Source organism: Mycteria americana, chromosome 1 (genome assembly GCF_035582795.1).
Source record: "Mycteria americana isolate JAX WOST 10 ecotype Jacksonville Zoo and Gardens chromosome 1, USCA_MyAme_1.0, whole genome shotgun sequence".
Classification (NCBI taxonomy): domain Eukaryota; kingdom Metazoa; phylum Chordata; class Aves; order Ciconiiformes; family Ciconiidae; genus Mycteria; species Mycteria americana.
In genome coordinates, this window is record NC_134365.1 from 154774517 (window position 1) to 154795948 (window position 21432).

Genomic DNA, 21432 nt, shown 5'->3' on the forward strand with positions numbered 1-21432 from the left:
GAAAAGGCCAGAACTTGAGGGAGCACTGGGGTGTAATAACTTACTGCTGGGACTTTAGTAAGCTTTTAGATTTCAGAAAGGAGAATACTTTGTGTTTGCCATTTTCAGAGTCTTGCATTCATTGTGTGGATTTTTTTTTTTTTTTTGGTAAATGTGTTCTGTTGACATTTGCTGGTGTGATGTATTACTGACTTCTGGCCAAACTGCATGGGTTTGAGAAGCCTTGGAAATCTCTCTCCCACTAAGACTGTGTCCATCGGTACATTTTATCTAGCAGGATTTGGTTAAAGAAAGTTTGTTTCTGTAGCAAAGCAGTGGTTGCAAACTGTATGCACGCAGCTTGCTCTAGCAGAGAAAAGTCTGCTACCAAATCCCATTGCCAAAAACCAGCTTTCTTGAGCCTCGTGAATGTCTCTGTCCTGGATTCTTTCATTTTGAACATGCTGCTTTGCTCAGTGCCTGGGGAACCACCCAGCCCAAAGCTGCTTTCTGAGGATCACGTGCTCCTCAGGCATGCCATGCTCTGCTTTGTGTATACAAAGACAGATGCTTGGAAAAAGTTTCATTGCCCCTCAGAGAGTGCTTTACATAATGCCTGAGAGAAACTGGGCAAGATAAAAGTTTCAGCTTTATATATATATTAGCCGTTAGCATGCATGTACATTAGTTCACAGCATGGAACTGGCTGCTGTTGCCATAACTACCAAACCAGCTAATTTGGTAGGGGTAAGAGGGGGTTAAAAAGGTGAGGGGGAAAAGCTGTACTGTTTTGTGGTGTGGGGTTTTTTTATTTTTAATACAGTCAGGGGTAGTACTTGGGTGGCTCTGGGTTGTGGAATGCAAACTCTGCAAGATTTGAGTGAGGGAGCTAGGTCAACAGGGCCTCAAAATGCAGATCTGGGAATCTACTGTGACTTGGCATCTCTAGTTGCTGCCCTTCTACAAAAATATATAGTGAAAAGCCTCATCCTAAAATATCATTAGCATGCATGGAACTTTCTTTTGGGATTGTTATAGACATCTGCCTCAAATCAGAAACAAACAACGCTGCTCTCTCCAACAATTTTAGAGCTTTTCCTCCCACAAGTTTAATTGTCATGTCAAAGTAGTAATAATGGTATTTTTACTGTAAGTATACTTACAAGCTCATCCACGGAGCCCAGTGCTTCAGCGTGTTAGGTGACTATGACGTTAGGAATTTTAAAGTCTTTCGCAATATGAAGTGGAAAAAGCTGCTCATCAGAATGAATTATGTATTGTGTAAATAAGTATGCCCTGAAGAAATCTTTCCTTGCTCTGAAGCCTTTCTTGAATAGGACAGTCCTTGAATCGTTGTTTTAGAACTTGTTTTTGATGGAAATGTACTTTGTGGGAGCTATAGCATGTGTTAAACTGTGCTTCTGGTTTGTTTTATTTCCAGGAAAGGTAGCTATACAGAAAGAAGATCTGCAGAAGTATCATAACAGAGACACCTGGTTTCAACTCCAGCATGTTGATGCTGATTCAGAAGTACAGGTGAGATTATCTTTGCAAAGGAGTATTTGTAACAGGGCCATGGAAGCTTTATGAGTTCCATGGCTCTAGGACAGATGTGTTGCTTCCCTACAAAAAGGAAGCATTGCTCATTAGTATGGTTTAGGTTTCAGTGATATTTGCAACTTGTGTGTGTGTGTAGGGTGAATTACGAGTGTGTGTAAATCAATGGGGCCTGGATTCTGCCTACAGAAATAATTAAAACTGTGAACTATCAGGGTCACTGATACAAGGAGGGCTGTGGTTATCTCAAGTATCAAATAACTTCAAAACCTTGTAAATAACTGTTGATTCCTCAGGGAGTGGAGCCAGCTTGAAAATAGTATCTGCAGGTACTGTTTTAAATAATTATGTAGGCAGGTTGTCACAGGAATGGCAACAAGTACATCTCAGATGAAAAAAACACTCCTTGCCAGATTTCTAGGCCCTGCTCCAAACCAAGGGAATGCTGATAATTGTATCCCTTCAGCTCCATTTAGGGTTTGGTACTTTGCAGATTTTGGTACACAGTGAGACTCCTCTTTTTTTGTACTTACTGTCTTTTGAAGCAGATTCTATTTTCTATTGCAATATTAGGTCTTGTGAAAACAGTCATTATAACAAAGCAAGAAATTAAACTTATGTAGTAGGATATCAGGTCAATATAAATCAGCACAATATTTGCTGGAAAGCACGTTCTCTGTTTGTAATTGTTTGTACAGTTTATCACTTACGCTGTTTGTATCTTTACAAGAGCCCAACTGTTAAAAGCTATTTGTGGGCTCCATGATAAGCATTTATTACAACTAGTGGAAATATGAACAGCACCTTGATGATTTTATCCATGTACTTAGATGTTCCACAGCCTTTATGTTAAGGAGTCTGCAAGAGGGTTTTGTTTTCCATAATAGTGGGAGCAGATTTGTAAATATTTTGTATGAATTCTTATGCAAGTGAAGATAGCCAAATGAAGGAGTATTTTTATGTTTGTATTTTTTTACATTGTGGTATCTCAGTTGTATCTTTTTCTAAACACTTTTTCATTTCTAAGAGAAAAAAGAATATTTGTGTTAATGATAAGTATTTATGCAATGTTACTCAGTTTTGCCTCAATTTTAAGGAAAATAATTTAAGAAATTTTAGGTAGTTAACATCTGCAGTGAATCATGCAAATACTAGTAGTTAAAAAGCAATTTTAATGTGCCAGCTATCAGTTTTATCATTTGAGCAGTTGTCCCCATTGGCTACATAATCTAGTGGATTAAACATTGAGCCACATGCCAGGGCACTCCTGCATCTTACTTCTGGTTTTGTTGGCCGGTGGTCTTAATAGTATTTTCCATGTTGTAGAGCACTTCATGGTTATTTAGTTATGCATCCCAGCACCGTATTGAGGTAAGCTAGTGTCACTCCCACACTTCGAATACGGTGAGAATAAGTGTCAGAAAGAATATGACTTGCTTGAGGTCATACAAGTCAGAGTGAGGAATTAAAAAAAAAAAAAAAGTAAAAATCAGAGACCAGGTTTCTAATTCTTTCTAATGCATTAGGCCGTGACATGAAAGAAACTGGGTGACAGTGATAAGCGTGCGTAGAACTTTTCTTTACTGTGTGCAAAGCCTGAAAATATCCAGGTTTTAAGCAGACCAATCAGTCCAGTCAGAAACTGAAAACCAGCTTAAAATCAATGGATTATTGAAATACTAGTGTTCTTGGGTGCCATGGTTCTCAGATGCCCAGTTCTGGGACACATTTGGCCTCGTTCTTCAGAACAGAAGGACTGATTTGAAATGAAGGATAATAACATTTCTGATGTAAGAACTGGTATTTTGAGCTGTTTATCTGAAGTTTACTGAGTAGGATTTAAAATTTTGTTCTTGACATGGCTTGGACCTCACTTGTATGAGTTCCAGAAATGGTACAAATTTTCAAATGGCTATACTGTTTACTGTCTTCATACATAGAGAGGGAATAGTATATGATGAGGAGATTGCTCTCTTTTTTTGCAAGTACAAAATAATACAACAAACAAACAAATAGAATTCTACTGTTAATGGAATTTGAGTGGATTTCTTAATATTTTGCGCTGTTTTCTCAGATTTTATTTGGAAGCTATATCTCTATTCTGATGCTGTACAAAATAAATAAGCCTATATATATTTAAAAAAAATCAAAATGTAAGCGGTAATGTTGTATAACTCCATCAGGCATGGTTGCCAAGGTGTTTAGCTTGAGGCTTTGCATTCAGTTTTATGGTTTTCCAACATTGCTAATTCTTACTGTCTTACAAAGATGTTTTGTATGTTCAGGAGTGCAAGGTGAGATTACGACTTGATAAACTTTATGGCAGATGAGAATGTTACTGACAGCAGGACTATGTTAATTGTCAGCCTACACAGATATGAGCATTATTGTCAGATGCTTTAATGCCACCTCCATTTATTGCTTGACAGCAAGAGGTACCGGAGTCAGGCATGATTGCTTATCTTGAAGAAAAAATGAGGGCATTGTCCATCTAGGCTAAGAGCTGCTAAGAGGCCTGTAATCTCACCACCACTGATGCTGTTCAGTGTGGTGCACAGTCCCACACAAAGCAGTACAGGTGCTGCGCAGCTGCTCAGCCGGCAGATGCAGATTGGGCATTACCCACCCACATGCCCTTTGTGGCTTTGGTTCATCATTTGGTCGAGGAGCAAACTAGCTTATTGAGATAATCAGCATAATCAGGTGCACCTGATTTTCCCTTCTTCTGAGTGGGTGCGTAACAGTAGCCATCAGAACACAGTGCTGTGTCATTCAGCAATGGACTGTAATTGCCCCTTGAGGTTGACAGGCTTTTATTCTGTTGGTAAATTGATGCCCCCACAGCTTACTGGTTTTGCTCTCACTAGTTTGAAAATAACATACGGCATGGTCTGCTATAGTCCTGTCAGTGTATACCCTGAACGCTGTTTGGATACAGCCTGGGTGATGAAACTGTTGTGCTATAAGTGGTTTAAGTTCAAGCTGCTCTGTGGAGAAGAAACTATTAAACTCCAGCAAAATTGTGTTTGTGTTTGGCATACAAATAGGAAATGACATGATTTCTGAATATTTCCTTTTTAAATATACTAAAACATGTTAAATGCTAACAGGAAGATTTATTATACAGAGTGCAGAATGAAACTTGACAGCAGCTGTTAAATGCATAATTCATGGCTTAACTTTCCAGACTGGAAAACTTGTTCTGAAAGTATGATGCTGTAACCACGTGGGTTTGTGCAGATTTAGTTGAAGGAATTTTAAGTTCCCATCTTCTGATAGAGTTTGCCTACTCCTCAGTGGGATGTTACCATGCCCAGAGCTAAATACCCAGTGTCTGACAGTACAAGTACTCAAACATTTCAGTGGGAAGTTAAAACAGGAATTGTGCCATTACTGAAAATGGTTTAACTTTTGCACTGAAATAGCCTATGAACAATCAGGTTGCCTCAGCTGGAGGGGAGGGACTAGCAACAGCAGACACAACTTTCTAAGCTGTTTGAAGTCGGTAAGAACATGATGTTGCACACTTTCCATGGGATGTATTTCTTTTTTACTAGTTATTTGTCTTTCATGACCTGCTATATTCTCATTCTCATGCTTTTTGAGGACTGGAAGCAAAAATTACCATGCTATTGTGTGTACATCTCTCTTGATCCATGAATGTTTGCCTTTCCTTCACATGCTGAAGTTTACCCAACAGTTACTGATTCAGATATTTGCCTGGGGCTGTAGATGACAGATGCTCTCAGTGGTCCATGCGTTCTCAGCGGAATTTAAGCCCAAGTGCCCATGCGACCTTTAAAAGGCCTTTCCTGTTTTCAAGTAGTTTTCCCCTTCATTTTTTTTCACAGTAACTTCAGCCCTGCATAGTTTAAGTCAGTTTTGTGAAGTTTGAGCTTTGCAACCCGAATACCCTTTGTGCGCATGTAATCAGCAAAGCGGTTAAAGATCCAGAGACGTTCTGATTAATATCAAAATACAGCAGCATACTCCAAACCATGTACTCTGTATATGCCAAAGCGGGGGAGAAATGCAAGGAGAATTAGATCATTCTGACATGTTTTCCTGTGCAGGCTCTTGCTTTAAAAGTTCCCCTTTTCAAGTGTGCCTTGAGTTACTTCCTCCACAGCACTGACAAATGTGAAATGGTCATATTCTCGTATAGCTGAGTTCTAAGTATTAAATGACAGAGTGCTTTTCCAAAGCCAGTCATGCTCAAGGTCTTATGTAAAACTTGTTGTTGGGGGCAAAAAAAATCTGATATAAAAACTTGAAAATTGCTCATTTCCCCTTCCTCCGTATAAGAACTTTGATGTGTCTCAAACATATCTATTTGGCTATCAACTTTAAAAAAAAAAAAAAAAAGGCATGTAAAGGGCAGATAACAAACACTGAGGAAGCAAGTTATCTCGCATTTTAACCTTCTGTACGAAAAGCTTTGTGCAAAAGATTTACTGATGTCAAGAAGTACTTTCTTCAGACACCAAAAGCCCTTCCTCCTCCTTCCACCACATTAGCATTCTGCCTACACAGGCCTTTGACTATTGATTAAACATGTCTGTTCTTGAGTATGGACTGATAATAAGTGTTAGGTGATGGACTATACATCATTAGTGGAAAACCTTACTTACAGGTATGTTTGGAGAGTACACCTAAAATCCTTTTGTCGTGCTGGAAATCACTACTGGCTCTGAAATGCTGCCTGTATATTGGCTAGAAGACTATATCCAAGGCAGTCTGTGCTGCTCAAAAAACCCTCTCCTTTGTCAGCACCTTCCCATTGAATGCAGAATCTGTGTCCCAAGTGTCAGGCTTCATGAATGAAATCCTGGCCTTGCCAGGGTGGGAGTTTTGCCATGACTTCAGCAGAGCCAAGGTTTCACCAGCAGCTTTTAAATTAGCTCTTCTCCATTCAGTCCTGTGTGACAAGAGAAGTTTATCCCAGATCTGCAGAGGAAGCTGGAAATGTCTTACTATGTTATTTTCTTTCGCCCTACCTTCATAATATTGTGAAAGTTGCCACAGTCTTTCCTATATCTGCCTGCTTCTTGTTCTGTATAAATCAATGCTTTTTATATATGTAGAGCAAATGGTGTTTAACTGGAATGGCTCTGATGCTAATTGTTACTTTCTTAACAATATGGGTTTGAAGATAGAAGTAGGTTGAGCAAACTGTCTTTAGGAGTAACTGTATAGGGCTGTTTCACTCCAGTGATTGACAGAATTATCTACTCTATTAAACAGTTAAAAGCATTGCATGAGCACTGTCCAACACTGACATTAACTATCTTTGTGTAGGTATTTAAATGCTTCTAGCATAAAGATGAGTCACTGACACATTTTGTATAACCTACTGTAAGCATGGGCATATGCAAATTGTAAAAAGAAGAAGCTGCTTCCAGGTTTGGTATCAGCTTTCCACCACACACAGGAAATAAATGGGTGTTACCCTCTATTTTATGAACAGTGGCTTTTAGGTTTCTATCTTCTAGTTGTTTTGAAAAGAGATGAAATCTCTGTTTTGATAGGGTAGGAAGATTCTCAAGGCTACATGCCTACCAACAAAATTATTTCAGAGAACTGAATCGTGCGTCAACAATGGTAAATAATGTTTGTGATAAATGAAAAGACCAGTTGTTGACCAGATCCTGCTTTGTGGCAAGACTTCCTCCCTATGTGAATGTAGGGGCGCAGTATTCAGACTTATCAGTGCAAAGGGGTAAGACAGTCTATCCGGTTTTGGTCTGTTACTTTTAAAAAGCTAGTCTGTAACATGATGTAGTAAGGAGCACCTACTGCTGAATAATAAATTTACATTATTTCAAAATAACATACCTGGATTCTGTATCTGCAGAACACAGTTTGTCTGGGGAAATGAAAGCCAGGTGGCTTTCATTTACAGTATCTACATACTGTATCGCATCAAAGTATTTGAGAGGAATACATGACTAATTATAAGGATTTTGACCATATGGAGGTATTCTTCCTTTAGAGAAGCAGGAAGGTTAACATTGTGCCATTTGAAGATGTTTGCCAGTTACTGAGCAATTCTGACATGCTTGCACATACGGAGACCAAGCAGACATCAGTTCTGCTTTACCTAGCATTTATGAGTCCATGCAGTGTTCATTAGAGCTGTTGCACTTTCCTTGGCGATAGACTGGATTTTGTTCCAGATTCTTCGATGCTGCACTGGGGTCCAGTAGGCAGACTGCGATCTGGAGCGTGATCCTTAGACCTCTCCCAGCCGCCTGCTGCCCTCTGCTAAAGGAAGGAGCAGCTGTTACAGCAGCAAATGTAAGACAGCAAACAAACTCTTCCTCCTGCTCTTGAACCTGCTGTTAGGCTGTGACCTTATGTGGGGCTGCTGATAATACTGAAGGGCTGGATTTACCTAAAGCAGTAGCTGCACCCTTGGTCTTTCCTCTCCCACTCCCTCGTGACAGCATTTAGTGAGCTCTTAAGAGTTCAGGTCAGTTTTATTGTTTGCTTTTAAGCTTTATGCGTGCCAGAAAGTGACATCTCAGAAAGTTGCCTAAGAGGGTTTCAAAGTAGACAGGGTCTGTCTAATAACATTTGCTATATCCTGAAATAAAATTTGGAAAGGCAGAGAAAGCAACAGCACAGGTTATCCCATGGTTTGGAATGGTCTGTGTGCAGCGTTGAGTTCTTCCAATGCTCCTTTCTCCAGACAACTTGCAGCAAGGGAAAGTAAACCAAGGGGTATCACAATCCTAAATTTGAGATTCCGAAACAGTGAGGTGCTGGCATTAGTCATGGGCTTTGGTTCATGTCACCTGCTTAGCCTAGTCCTCTCCTACAACCTGTCCCTGTTACATCTTTTCCCTCCTCCACCTCCAGAAACTGGGGTGAGACTGCCTGCAGTCACTCTGTACCAGCAGGAGGAAGAATAAAGAGCTGAAGGTGGGTCCCAGTCCCTCTTTCCACACTCCTGAGCAATGAGCAGAGTTGAGCTGAGCTGCAGAGCTGATGAGGTTGCGGAACTGTGCTGGGATAAGGGTCCCCATGTGGGATAAATGTTTGGAAAACTTCCATACAGATGCACTCCCACCTTGGAGGGGAAAGCCCCTAGCAAAATTGGGTAGGCTAGTGAGAAGTGGAATAGTGGGTGATCACAAACCTCTTGTCCAGCAAGTTTAATAGTAGACAAATACCTTTTTTTAGGAGTTTTTGTGATTGTTCTTTTGTAGAAGAGAGAATTATAGTGCTGTGTGAGCCCTGTATATGAAGGTCATTGACTTGGTATTTCATATTCATGCAAGCAGATTGTATATTTTCTGGTTTTGTTTAAAATTAACAGTGAAGACTTGTTCTTTTCCTTTGATGTTTTTAAAAAGTGAAAGATTTCTAAAAACTGTTTCACAGTAACAAAAAGGATGGAGATTTGGTTGATACTTCCTTAAAGATATGATTTAAGAGATTTGGGTAGATTTGGCTCCTGTCTTTTGAACTTAGGCAAACTGTCAGTCTTTTGTGCATTTTGTGCCTCAGATACAGAGCACAGAGGTTCCTAGTGTTTGTCAGTGTTTTTTCGTAAATATCTCCCTGAAAAAACAGATTGCATCTGTTTTGAGTTAGATCAGATGTTGCATCTGAATCTACAGTCACTGGATCATGTGGTGTACGTCAGATTCCAGGCCAAAATGTGTGCATGTAATTGTGCTTGGAAATGGCTCCCAGTGGTGTCCTGGTAATTTTGCAAATACTGCCTCTGAGGCCCACCACTTGTTCAAGATGCTAAAAGGGTGGCAGAACTTTGTCATAGAATAACTTTAGGATAATCTACGGTCGCGTGTTTTCTTTTCTCCTTTAATATATACTGGGTTTAAATTAAATCACTAATTTGCAGCTTCTGGAAACATGATCCATGTAGGTAGCATTTGTATACTTTTACTTGCTTTACAACTGTTTTCTGGTGTTTCAGTCCATAGTAACTCACAGCTGCGTTCCAAGGAGAAATGAGATGCTTGGAGACAGGCTTTTCCTGTATCTATAAAAACAGGACTTTGATACTGCTTTTTCGTTTCTTTGCAAGCTTATGATCGGTTTCAGTTTGTTTTTCAGATAGCTTTGTGTGTAGTTCTTCCTGATACCTGTTTGTGTTATGAGAATGTTAACAAGACTGGAACTTGATTCTATTATTTTTTAGTAGAGGGGGTATTTGACAAGCATAATTTTTTTTTTTCCTCAGAAAGGCCCTTTAAAAGTTTTGTTTGTTACTGATTTCCTTTTGAATACTGTCTGCTTCCCTACAAGAAATTCAGTCTACTGATGGCTTGTTTAATCAAGAACTGAAAAATGGAAGCTGGCTGGCCCCATTATGTGATGCTAGATGTGATTAGGAAAGACATACGACCTATGAACCCACCCATCCATATCAGTCGGAGTTTATGGAAAAGGAAGCATTCAGCAGTTGAGTTGGCACTCCTTCAGCTTGTTCCTTGAAAAAGTCCTACCCTTCCAAATGTGAAGGGTATGCTAATGAGCATAGCTGCTTCTAGGAACATCCTGAAATACTTTTTTTTATGGAAATGTTTTTAGTAGTTAATGCATTCTACTTCAAAATTGTCAAACCTCCAGCAGCTTCTCTGAGTTTTTTCGCTGTGCTGAAGGAAAAAAAGCTTTATGGCTTTATGGCCTGGGACTGATCCTAGACTCAATCCCTGGCTCCGCAACAGGGATTCTGTCTGAGCAGGATCAAGCCACGGTGTTTCCGCTGTAAAACAGGGACAACATATTTTTTTATCCTGCTGCATTATCTGATCTTTCCTGCTTGTAAATGCTGTCAGTAACTGTACGCACCTAGTACAATTGGAAGCTCTTGTTACTATCACAGTAGTTCTTTTAATAATAAAAATATGAATTTTTTTCTTATAAACTGTCAGTAAATAAAGATATTGGCAACTCCCTGTTTCCGTGGAACTTCTAATCCAGTATAGGTTGACCTTCTGTTGTTTAGATTAACTGTTGATTTTATGATACTGATTTTTTGCATAGTTTTCTGTCTTCCTTTTGAAAAATGGATTATCTGGTATTTTGTAAACCCAACTAATGCCATTGCTCAGGAGTAAACCTAGTGAGATATATCTTTATGTTTTGCCTAATGGTATAATTGATTTGGGAAAAAGCATTCTGTTTATGTAGGAGTTATATTTTCTGTGAATTAAGCCTGCAAACATGATACTGTAGCCTTATTTTAATGTATTTATGTATTTGAGTTATTAACTGGAAGTAAGGAGGTGTTCTGGGAATAGTTGTAGGGCTGCCGGTCCCAGTGATCCCATGACCTCTGTTTTGCTCTCCAAAGCTTTGAGTCACTTTTTGAGCAGCTGACCATTTTCAAAGTCTTCACAAGAGAAAAATGAGAGCTACAAGAAAAAATGGCGCTCAGCCCAAAAGAGGCAGCACTATATTTTTGTGCTTAACGTAGCTGGCAAAATGTGTGCAGTACTGCTGACTTTAAAAGGTTTTTTGCAGCTTGATTTCTAAAATAGGGAGCTTCCATCTTGCTCAGTCTGTGTGAGAGCGAGCAAATGGGCACTATAAGTAAGTTTGCATTCAGGCTCACCTAAGTGCATTGAAGCATTCTCTCTTTTCTGAGAGAGGTCAGTCTCGCCTTTGTTTAAGATCAGCAGAAATATTTCTATAAAAAAAATTATTTTACCTTCTTGGTATTTTTCTACAAAGGGCTATTTTCTTTAGAGTTTCTAAATCTCTTTCTTGTCTCTTAATTTCTTCAAAACTCGTATTAGCATTGATTTCTCTAGTAAAGGTAATATGCAGCATATCAACAAAGATAGCAGCAATGTTTTTTACAGGTTCATAATACAAATTTGTTCTCCAGAGGCTAGTGGTTTAGGTCCTGTGATAAAATATGTGACCAGCGGAAGAGAGAACAGTGAAGAGGAAGGGAAAACGTAGCAAAACTAAAGCCAGAAAACTGTCCTGCTTAACTAGAGTTCTTAGCTGGTTGTGTGCCTAGCCCTTATTAGTGTGGGTACGATGGGCACTGCAGTGGTGCTGAGTCTAAAAGAGGTGGGTCTAGAAGTGGCTTTACACATTTGTGCAGAGAAATCCTTCTCTTATTCATGAGGACAGGCTTCAGTTTGGAAGAAAATGACAGATGTTGACATTTGCGTACACTGACAGGGTGAAGGACAATACATGTCTTGCTGAAACAGACATGAAGAATCAGGAGTCTGGCAGCCAAATGCAACATGTTTGGTTTTTGCATTGTTGTTTGTTTTTATTATTTTGTTTAAAATTATGCAAAAGACACCTGGCAGGAGCCATCTTTTTAAAATCCCACACACGTTTGGGTCCTTCCCTGTTCAAAATGCCAGTGAGCTGCTGCGATGCCTCTGCAACATAGGCTTTTATACAGCTTGGAGAGGTCATCTTTCTTGTTTTCTGGATGAACACCAGTATCATCTGCCACATGTACTTGAAAGGCCTGTGTTCCAGCCCTCGGACAGGAAAAACCGCTACTGAGTCATAATACTGAAGGTGTAAGTAGGTGATAGACGTTTGAGGAGTGAAAGCGTGAAATGCAGGAAAGCGTGAAGCGTGCATTCAAGATAGTGCAGAAGGAGTGGTACTGAGAAAGGGGTATACAAGGAAGGGGAGAGAATGACTGTAGCAGTAAGAAACAATCTCTCATAGGCTTCTTCAGGACAAGTATTCAGGCTCTGACTTCAATGTTTGTTTATACTGCTAAATGTAAGAGGACCAGGGAATGACCTTGAACTGAACTTCCACGTGTCCATGCTACTTAATTGTTACTGCACTCCCTGCTCTGCTTTGGACTGCTTTCACCAGCTTTTGTCCAGACAAATCTGCTGTAGAGGAAGATCTTAGCAGTATAGGTGCAACCTGAGACCAGGGTTTGGTCTTCACTCTGTTACGCAGGATAGACATCTTCACAGAATCACAGAATCACAGAATCATATAGGTTGGAAAAGACCTTTAAGATCATCGAGTCCAACCATAAACCTAACACTGCCAAAAACCACCACTACACCATGTCTCTAAGTACCTCATCCAAACGTCCTTTAAATACCTCCAGGGATGGCGACTCAACCACTTCCCTGGGCAGTCTGTTCCAATGCTTGATAACCCTCTCGGTGAAGAAAAATTTCCTAATATCCAGTCTAAACCTCCCCTGGCGCAACTTGAGGCCATTTCCTCTCGTCCTATCACTTGTTACCTGGGAGAAGAGACCGACCCCCACCTCTCTACAACCTCCTTTCAGGTAGTTGTAGAGAGCAATGAGGTCTCCCCTCAGCCTCCTTTTCTCCAGGCTAAACAGTCCCAGCTCCCTCAGCCGCTCCTCATAAGACTTCTGCTCCAGACCCTTCACCAGCTTCGTTGCCCTTCTCTGTACGCGCTCCAGTACCTCAATATCCCTCTTGTAGTGGGGGGCCCAAAACTGAACACAGTATTCGAGGTGCGGCCTCACCAGTGCCGAGTACAGGGGCACAATCACTTCCCTAGTCCTGCTGGCCACGCTATTTTTGATACAGGCCAGGATGCCATTGGCCTTCTTGGCCGCCTGGGCACACTGCTGGCTCATATTCAGGCGGCTGTCAACCAACACCCCCAGGTCCTTCTCTGCCAGGCAGCTTTCCAGCCACTCTTCCCCAAGCCTGTAGCGTTGCATGGGGTTGCTGTGGCCCAAGTGCAGGACCTTGCACTTGGCCTTGTTAAACCTCATACAATTCACCCCAGCCCATCGATCCAGCCTGTCCAGGTCCCTCTGCAGAGCCTGCCTACCCTCCAGCAGATCAACACTCCCACACAACTTGGTGTCGTCTGCAAACTTACTGAGAGTACACTCGATCCCTTCGTCCAGATCATTGATAAAGATGTTAAACAGAACTGGCCCCAACACCGAGCCCTGGGGAACACCGCTTGTGACCGGCCGCCAACCGGAGTAAACTCCATTCACCACCACTCTCTGGGCCCGGCCGTCCAGCCAGTTCTTTACCCAGCGAAGAGTACACCCGCCTAAGCCATGAGCAGCCAGTTTCTCCAGGAGAATGCCGTGGGAAACCGTGTCAAAGGCTTTACTGAAGTCTAGATAGACAACATCCACAGACTTCCCCTCGTCCACTAGGCGGGTCACCTTATCATAGAAGGAGATCAGGTTGGTCAAGCAGGACCTTCCTTTCCTGAACCCATGCTGGCTGGGCCTGATCCCCTGGTTATTCTCTACATGGCGTGTGATAGCACTCAGGATGATCTGCTCCATCAGCTTCCCCGGCACCGAGGTTAGGCTAACAGGCCTGTAGTTCCCCGGGTCCTCCTTCCGGCCCTTCTTGAAGATGGGTGTGACATTCGCTAATCTCCAGTCAGCAGGGACTTCCCCAGTTAGCCAGGACTGCTGGTAAATGATGGAAAGGGGCTTGGTGAGCACATCTGCCAGCTCCTTCAACACTCTCGGGTGGATCTCATCAGGCCCCATAGACTTGTGAGTGTCTAAGTGGTGCAGCAGGTCACTCACCATTTCCCCCTGGATAATGGGGGCTCCAGTCTGGTCCCCATCCCTATCTTCCAACTCCAGGGGCTGGGTACCCATAGAACATTCGGCCCTGCTAATAAAGACTGAGGCAAAGAAGGCATTAAGTACCTCAGCCTTTTCCTCATCCCTGGTCACTGTGTTTCCTCCCACATCTACTAGGGGCTGGAGATTCTCCTTAGCTCTCCTTTTGCTGCTAATGTATTTGAAGAAGTGTTTTTTGTTGTCTTTTATAGCAGCAGCCAGACTGAGCTCTAGCTCAGCTTTGGCCCTTCTAGTTTTCTCCCTGCACAGCCTCGCTACACCCCTGTAGTCCTCCTGAGTTGCCCGCCCCTTCTTCCAGAGGTCATAGACTCTCCTCTTTCTCCTCAGTTCGAGCCAGAGCTCTCTAGTCAGCCAGGCCGGTCTTCTTCCCCGCCGGCTCGTCTTTCGGCACCTGGGGACAGCCCGCTCTTGTGCCTTTAGGACTTCCTCCTTAAAGAATGTCCAGCCTTCCTGGACCCCTTTGCCCATAAGAGCTGCCTCCCAGGGGACTCTCTCAACCAGTCTCCTAAACAGGCTGAAGTCCGCCCTCTGGAAGTCTAAGGTGGCAGTTTTGCCGACCCCCCTCGCCGCTTCTCCACGTATCAAAAACTCTATCATTTCATGATCGCTCTGCCCAAGACAGCCTCCAACCATCACATCACTCACCAGTCCTTCTCTGTTCGTGAACAAGAGGTCCAGCGGGGCACCTTCCCTCGTTGGCTCACTCACCAGCTGCGTCAGGAAGTTATCTGCCACACGCTCCAGGAACCTCCTGGACTGTTTCCTCTCTGCTGCATTGTATTTCCAGCAGACATCTGGCAGGTTGAAGTCCCCCACAAGAACAAGGGCTAGCGATCGTGAGGCTTCTCCCAGCTGCTTATAGAATAGTTCATCTGTCTCCTCATCCTGGTTGGGGGGTCTGTAACAGACTCCCACCACAATATCTGCCTTGTTGGCCTTCCCCCTGATTCTGACCCACAGACACTCCACCCTATCATCACCGTCATCGAGCTCTAAACTATCCAGACTCTCCCTGACGTACAGGGCTACCCCACCACCTCTCCTGCCTCGCCTATCCCTCCTGAAGAGTTTATAGCCATCCATCGCCGCACTCCAGTTGTGCGAGTCACCCCACCACGTTTCCGTGATGGCCACCATATCATAGTTTTCCTGACGTACAATGGCTTCCAACTCCTCCTGCTTGTTGCCCATGCTGCGTGCATTGGTGTAGAGGCACTTCAGCTGGGCTGTCGTCCGTGCCTCCTTCATAGAAGAACACCCCTTGCGTGCTTTGAGGCATTTCACTGGTGTTTCCCTCTTGGCTCCCGTTGCCTCAGTATCCCCTGGCTCAACTCCGCTCGACTTCGGCTGTGCCCAAGCGTACCCCGCGCATCTCGAGGACTCAGGCCGACTGTCCTCGCTGTCAGCCGCTCCCTCCAACCATGGCACGTCGCCCCTCAGCTTCTCTCGGGCAAGCCTGATATTATCCCCTTCCCCCTTCGAGTCTAGTTTAAAGCTCTGTCAATGAGCCCTGCAATAGCCTCTTCATAGAGCAGGAGGTTGCTGTAACTAGTCAGAAGAGACAGGGAGTCTCTGGCAAGAGTTTTGGTCATGTGCAAAAAGAGGAAAGGTTAAATCTGGAAGATCTTATGAAAGGGGTGGCAACAGGCTTTTGTATGAGTTGAGGTAGATCTGAGTCAAAGATGACACCCACATTAGAGCTCTGACTAACTGGCAGGGTGGATTTTAGGGATCTTTGGTAAAAAGGGTGGAGGGGAGGTGATTATGAAGGTGAATGACTCGATTTTGGCCGTGATGATTTGCAGAAGGTGATCGGGCAGTGCTGGCATGTCAGAATAGGTCAATAACAAGATCTATTTTGCATTTACTATATATACACTGTAAGAGTGGTGCCGAGTTTTTGCCAGTGGGAGCGGATGCTCATGTTTTGAAATGTAATACAGTTAATGAGAGGAATGCAGTTTGTATTCATGATTGCCTTTATTTTCTTAGCATATTTGAGCATAACATCTTGGCCCAAGTCATAATAAAGTTAACGTGATGGTAAGGAGTTGAAGACTGTGTAATAGTAGATGCTATGAATGCTAGCAACATGGTTGAACTTTTTTTTTAGTTGCCCAATGTAGTTTTACTGATACTTGTCTCACAGTTTATATTATTTCATAATTTTTATTTTTCTAATGTTTAAAATATGTAGGTGTTCATTTATAACACACTGCTGTGATGTCTTTTCAATGACTGTGTTGTGGATCTTTGCTTAATATTTAAAATGCTAAATATAGATAAAGCTGCAACGCAATATTTTTGTGTCAGGCCACAGACATTCCATATCCTTCAATTAGTAAAACATACAAAGATAAGATAATGGTGGGAAGTATGCACTGAAATTTAGTGAAATCGCTACTAGTCTGGATTCTGTGGCAGTGGAAATACCTTAGCTATACAGCTATTACTTAATCTTTAAACTCCTCCTGGAATTACTTATATTAACTGACTTGCTTTGTTTTAAGTTGGAATGGTGTGGCTGGGTATGCATAAAACTAACTTTTCATACGGTGTTTTCGGTGTGTTTCAGGGGAAGGTCCACCTTGAGCTGAGACTGAGTGAAGTCATAACAGACACGGGTGTCGTCTGCCATAAGCTTGCAACACGGTAGGATTTGAAATGTAACTGCAGAGTTATGAGAAACACACTGATTACAGATAGTGTGCAATGCTTCATTTAAAAATAGTTGGAGGAATCAAAACATTGATTGGACATTGAATGTTCTTAATCAGTGATATCCTTATGAATTTATAGGATGTGAGATTTTTTTCGTTTTCTCTTCCCCTTCTGTCCCCATAATCTACATAATTTTCTTCCTAATAGTCTTAAATGTTAATAAATCACTTACCCAATTTAGTCATGGCATAGATACTAAAAAGACATCAAAGGATAATATTAACGTCCTTCTGATTTGCATTAAGGACCTTACCAGCTAAGCAAATGTGTAGCACAACTTGAATAGTGACAGAGTGTCACAGAGCTGTCTTAACAAACAAAAGCCTGCCATCAATTATTAAAGCAGTCTCAGAATCAGCCAATCTCACTCAAATGAATTGAAACCTAGAAGCTGCAGGACTCGGAAGGGAGTCAAGGTTTCGCCTTCCTCTGAGGAGGAGTCTGGGAGGCCATTGCTCTCTGACCACACCAAAGCCTTTCCAGTGGCTACTTCAGGAGCAGTGGTGGAGCTGGTTGGCTTCTGTCAGGAATCTGCTTTGTATTCTCTGTCTGGCAGAAGAGCTGTCAAAATCAGAGTGTTGGCATCATACACTTCTAGCTATTTGGCAACTGTGTCAATAGAAAAAATGCTCTGCTAGGAAAGTTCTGACCAGCCCTATTTTCAGACCAGTATTTGACATCATTTTGTTACTGCCTTTGCTAAGGCTTTGTTAATAAGCTGTCATGGTAGTCTTTACATCTAGGACCTGTTAACAAATGCATGTGAGCCATGTGGTTGACCTCTATCCTTCTAGGAACACTGTTGATCTGAGGATGTGCTGGGGTACATGATCTTGCATGATCCTTCCTTTAACTACTACCTGAGGACTCTCATTGTATCATTTTCCATTGTGCAATTTGAATATGACCAAGTGAGGAAGATCACACACATTCTGAGAAACCAGGGTTCAAACCTGCATCTACCAAGTCCTAGGCTGGCATCTTTTGTTGAAGTGTTACTTGTATTGCTATAGGTCCCAGGGCTTTGCAGGAGATGAGGAAATAGAAGGTGGGAAAAGGCAGTTTCTTGTCTTTCTACTCCACTGTATCTCTGCTGTGTGAGAGGGTATATGTGTGTGGGACAGTGAGCTTATCACAGGACAGTGAGCTTATCACTGAGCTTGGATTGTCCTCAGGGCAGGCCTGGAGGATACTGTGCTTAGAGAGGGAAAAGGAGCACAGTTGTCCTGAGTACCAGATTTTTTTTGCTTTGGCCTTTCTTGGAAGTGTGTAGTGCACTCCTTAGTGGTGTGATAAAGCCACAAAAGCCTCTGTCCATATCCTTTGAACCCTAATTGTGGGTTAAGATCCTGTGATGTCTGGGACTCTGCAAACATAGACTAACTGGAACATCCTTCCACTCTCACCATGGTCTGTTTTGAATAGTTAGGCAGTATAGTGAAGGACCTTCAGAAGTGTTTGCCTCGCTTTGTTTTGTTCTGAGAGAGTATGCCATGCCACAGCCAGCTTTCTTTTAAAGGTTTTCTCTTCAATTAAATGAGACCTGGTAACATTATAGTACCAATGGAGTTTTCAGTGAAATTCCTGAAATGCTAGAAATGGGTGTCTGAAAAGGTCCTTCTTAACATGTAATACATGCAGCTTCTTCCTTCATGAAAAGCAATAAGGCAGCGCGCAGCGTGTTTTTCTACCTTTCTATTAATTTGACTACACAGGTTTTAAATCTTTATTCAAATTTTTTCCTATATGGCCTTGATTTGAAGACTACTTCATTCACTTTCTACAATGCAGACAAAATACTTAGATTGGCTTGCAAAGCATTCTGTGACTGTGATTTGCAAGGTATTGTTCAGTAAATACAACGTATTAGCTGAAGTCCGTAGAAGAATCCTGAGGTTTTAACCACTGAATCATAATATTCAGAGTTAATCTTGATTTAAATCCAGCCCTTGGCTCTTAGAAACAAAACTTGAAAATCAGACCCCGAGCAAGCTTTTGTCTGTTGAAGCCATCTTTTCCCATTGTTGTCTTCTCTTCTGTAGCTGACCTGGGCACTCTGGCTCTGGCTAGTTTCCATGGCTGTTTGTTATTTGAGTGGTAAGTGAGAGTAGATCTTAACAGTTTAGATAAGGGAATTGGGAAACAAAAATACTTCTAGAGTATGTAGTTCCGTTGGTGCAGGTTTTCATGGCAGTGTGTCTTATGAGTGAGAAAGAGAAAGGGAATGATGAAGAAAATGAAAGGGAAGTGATTACATCAGTGGAAAAAAAAAAAAAGGCACTTCAGAATGTAGTCCAGCATTTTCTTCATGCCACACTGTTTGCTTTAGGAAGGTGTACCGCAAACTGCAGCTCTTAATGTTTTTCCACATGATCTGAAGTCTTGTTCAGGTTTGTTCATAGATTGGTTCTAATGCTTAGGCATGTAAGAAAAGAGTGTGGTAATTAAGCAATACTCAACAAAATGTCTGTGTAGCCAGAATTTGCCAGTGGGAAGAGCAGCAAAAGTAGGGGAGGCAGAACCTTTGTCATAGGTAGTTCATGAATGAAAAGCAGAGACTGGGTGTATTAGGGGAGTGTAGCTTCCAACTGAGTTTTGTGAAGATAAATGATTTTCTTGTGGACAGCTCATGAATTTGTTGCAGTGAACAAGTAAGATGAAGCTGTAAAACCATGAGCAAGAACCTAGAATGACTTCGTCTTAGAACCAGACTGTTCTGATGAATCTTACGCTTGTCTTGTGAACTTCCTTGACTTCCTTTTTTTAAGTTTAAAAAATATATTTTTTTAAATTTTTTTTTTAATGGAGCTCTTAGCTGCAAAGGTAAACGCTACCCCGCAAATGGCCTCGTAGATATAACTGGTTAAACAATTCAGATTTGCAAGGAGAACAAAAGTTGCTTCCAGTGGGCAGCTGTTTAAAAATACCTTAGAGATGCATGCTTTTTTAAGCCCCAGAATAGTGCTTGTTTTCAAAGACACGTATGCAAGCTGAATGAAAACTAGGCCTAATTAAGAAACGTTTTTACCTATCCAGAAAATAAATAAAGATCAGTTTTCTTACGAGCTTACCCATAGGTCTTCACCAGTGTGCCCTCTGAGCCTGTGCGCATTGCTGCCACCTCTGCATTCCAGAAAGCCTCGAAAGCAGCTGGGGCCTTGCTGAGCCAGTCCTGTGGAGCACACAGTGAACAGTCAGCTGGATGGGTGGATGGGAAAATTCATCTGAATGGAAGGGCAAATTAAAATTAAGTGCTGAGCTGTTGAACATTTAGTAGTAGATTATTTTAAAATGCAAAGGGCATGTGAGCTTCCTTTAGCCTCTGCAGAGGGAGCAAAAAAAATCAGTTTAGAAACTGTTACCTAATAGCTTCTCCTTAGGAAGCATTCAATACTTTTATTTAGCCCAAAACCACTAAGCTGTTGTGCTTCATCAGAGCCCTTCAGAGGCCCTGGTCTCTGCCAGCTGCTATAGCACAATCTCCTGGACTGAATCTCTGCAAAAGAGATTATAAGGAGAAGCATTAGTGGATTTAGAAGTTACATTGATGGTACAGATGCAGGCACCACACTGAGACTTCTTGTGTCCCCTGGCAGCTGCTGCTGTCATCCTCTGTAAGGACCACAACTCTCACTTTTGCACGCTCCTTCTGGGAACACTTTGCTACTTGTGGGCTCCCACTGTGGAACTGCTGCGAAACCTGATGGTCCTAGTGACTGGCTTGGACACAGTTGTCAGCTGGGTCTCCATAAGTCTCTCATGTCCCTGTTACAGGACTCGGGATGCAGGCTCTTGATGTGTCATATGTTCACGTCATACAGAGAGAGCAGACCTACAGCCTTCTGAGCACAGACCTTTGCCCAAGTGCTTGTCAGATAAAAGACAACATGTATGGACTTTGTGGCCTGGTACCTTCATGTAGCTGCATTTGTACTAACTACTGTTGTGCCATGTAGTGAGTCGTCTTGAGTGCTAGGAAAAAGTAAGTCTTATTCAGTGGGTTCTGGCTTCTTCCCTCTCTGTCCTTCACTCACAAAAGATCTCATGTTGTCTTCTTCCATGCTCTTTACAGCCACAGCCTTCCTGGTCCTCTGCACAGTCAGCTGCTGCTTGTTGTGGCTACCAACATCTGGCCTCACCTTCCATTGGCTGTAAAGTGAAGGCCATCTCTTGTTTGTCAAGTGGTTTGTCACCTGCCAGAAATCTGTCTGTAATTTTATGAACATTTTAAGGTACTAAGATGATGGAAAGAAGTGGTCAAGACTTTCCCATGCTTCCTGCTGCTTATGCCCATACCCATCCCTTTGTGCTGACGCATGGCTCCTGGCAGCTGCTTAAAGAATGGTGTATTTTTATTTTTTTCCCCTCATGTTTTTTAAGCTGAATCAGGCCTTAATCCGGTGCATCCTAGAAACTGCACTATTCTTTTTCTGTAATGGAGAGGAAGGAAGATGAGCAGCAGGGACCAGGGAAGGATGCTCTTTCTGCACCTGTGCCAGGTTGTAGTGTTTGAACTAAGTCATGAATGGAGAGTGTGTACCCATATTCCATGAATAAATCTGAAAAACAATGGCACGTGCTTCTCCTTAAAT

At 42.2% G+C, this 21432-nt stretch overlaps 1 protein-coding gene across 3 annotated transcripts in view; it reads left to right on the forward strand.

Annotated features, from left to right (window-relative positions):
• Nucleotides 1-21432, forward strand: part of RASA3 (RAS p21 protein activator 3) — a 134883-nt gene that overhangs the window by 62382 nt on the left and 51069 nt on the right. For all 3 annotated transcript variants that reach the window (XM_075525282.1, XM_075525292.1, XM_075525302.1), the window contains 2 exons: nucleotides 1421-1515; nucleotides 16695-16771. In XM_075525282.1, the coding sequence (XP_075381397.1) occupies nucleotides 1421-1515; nucleotides 16695-16771 (172 nt within the window). The remainder of the gene's footprint in view (nucleotides 1-1420; nucleotides 1516-16694; nucleotides 16772-21432) is intronic.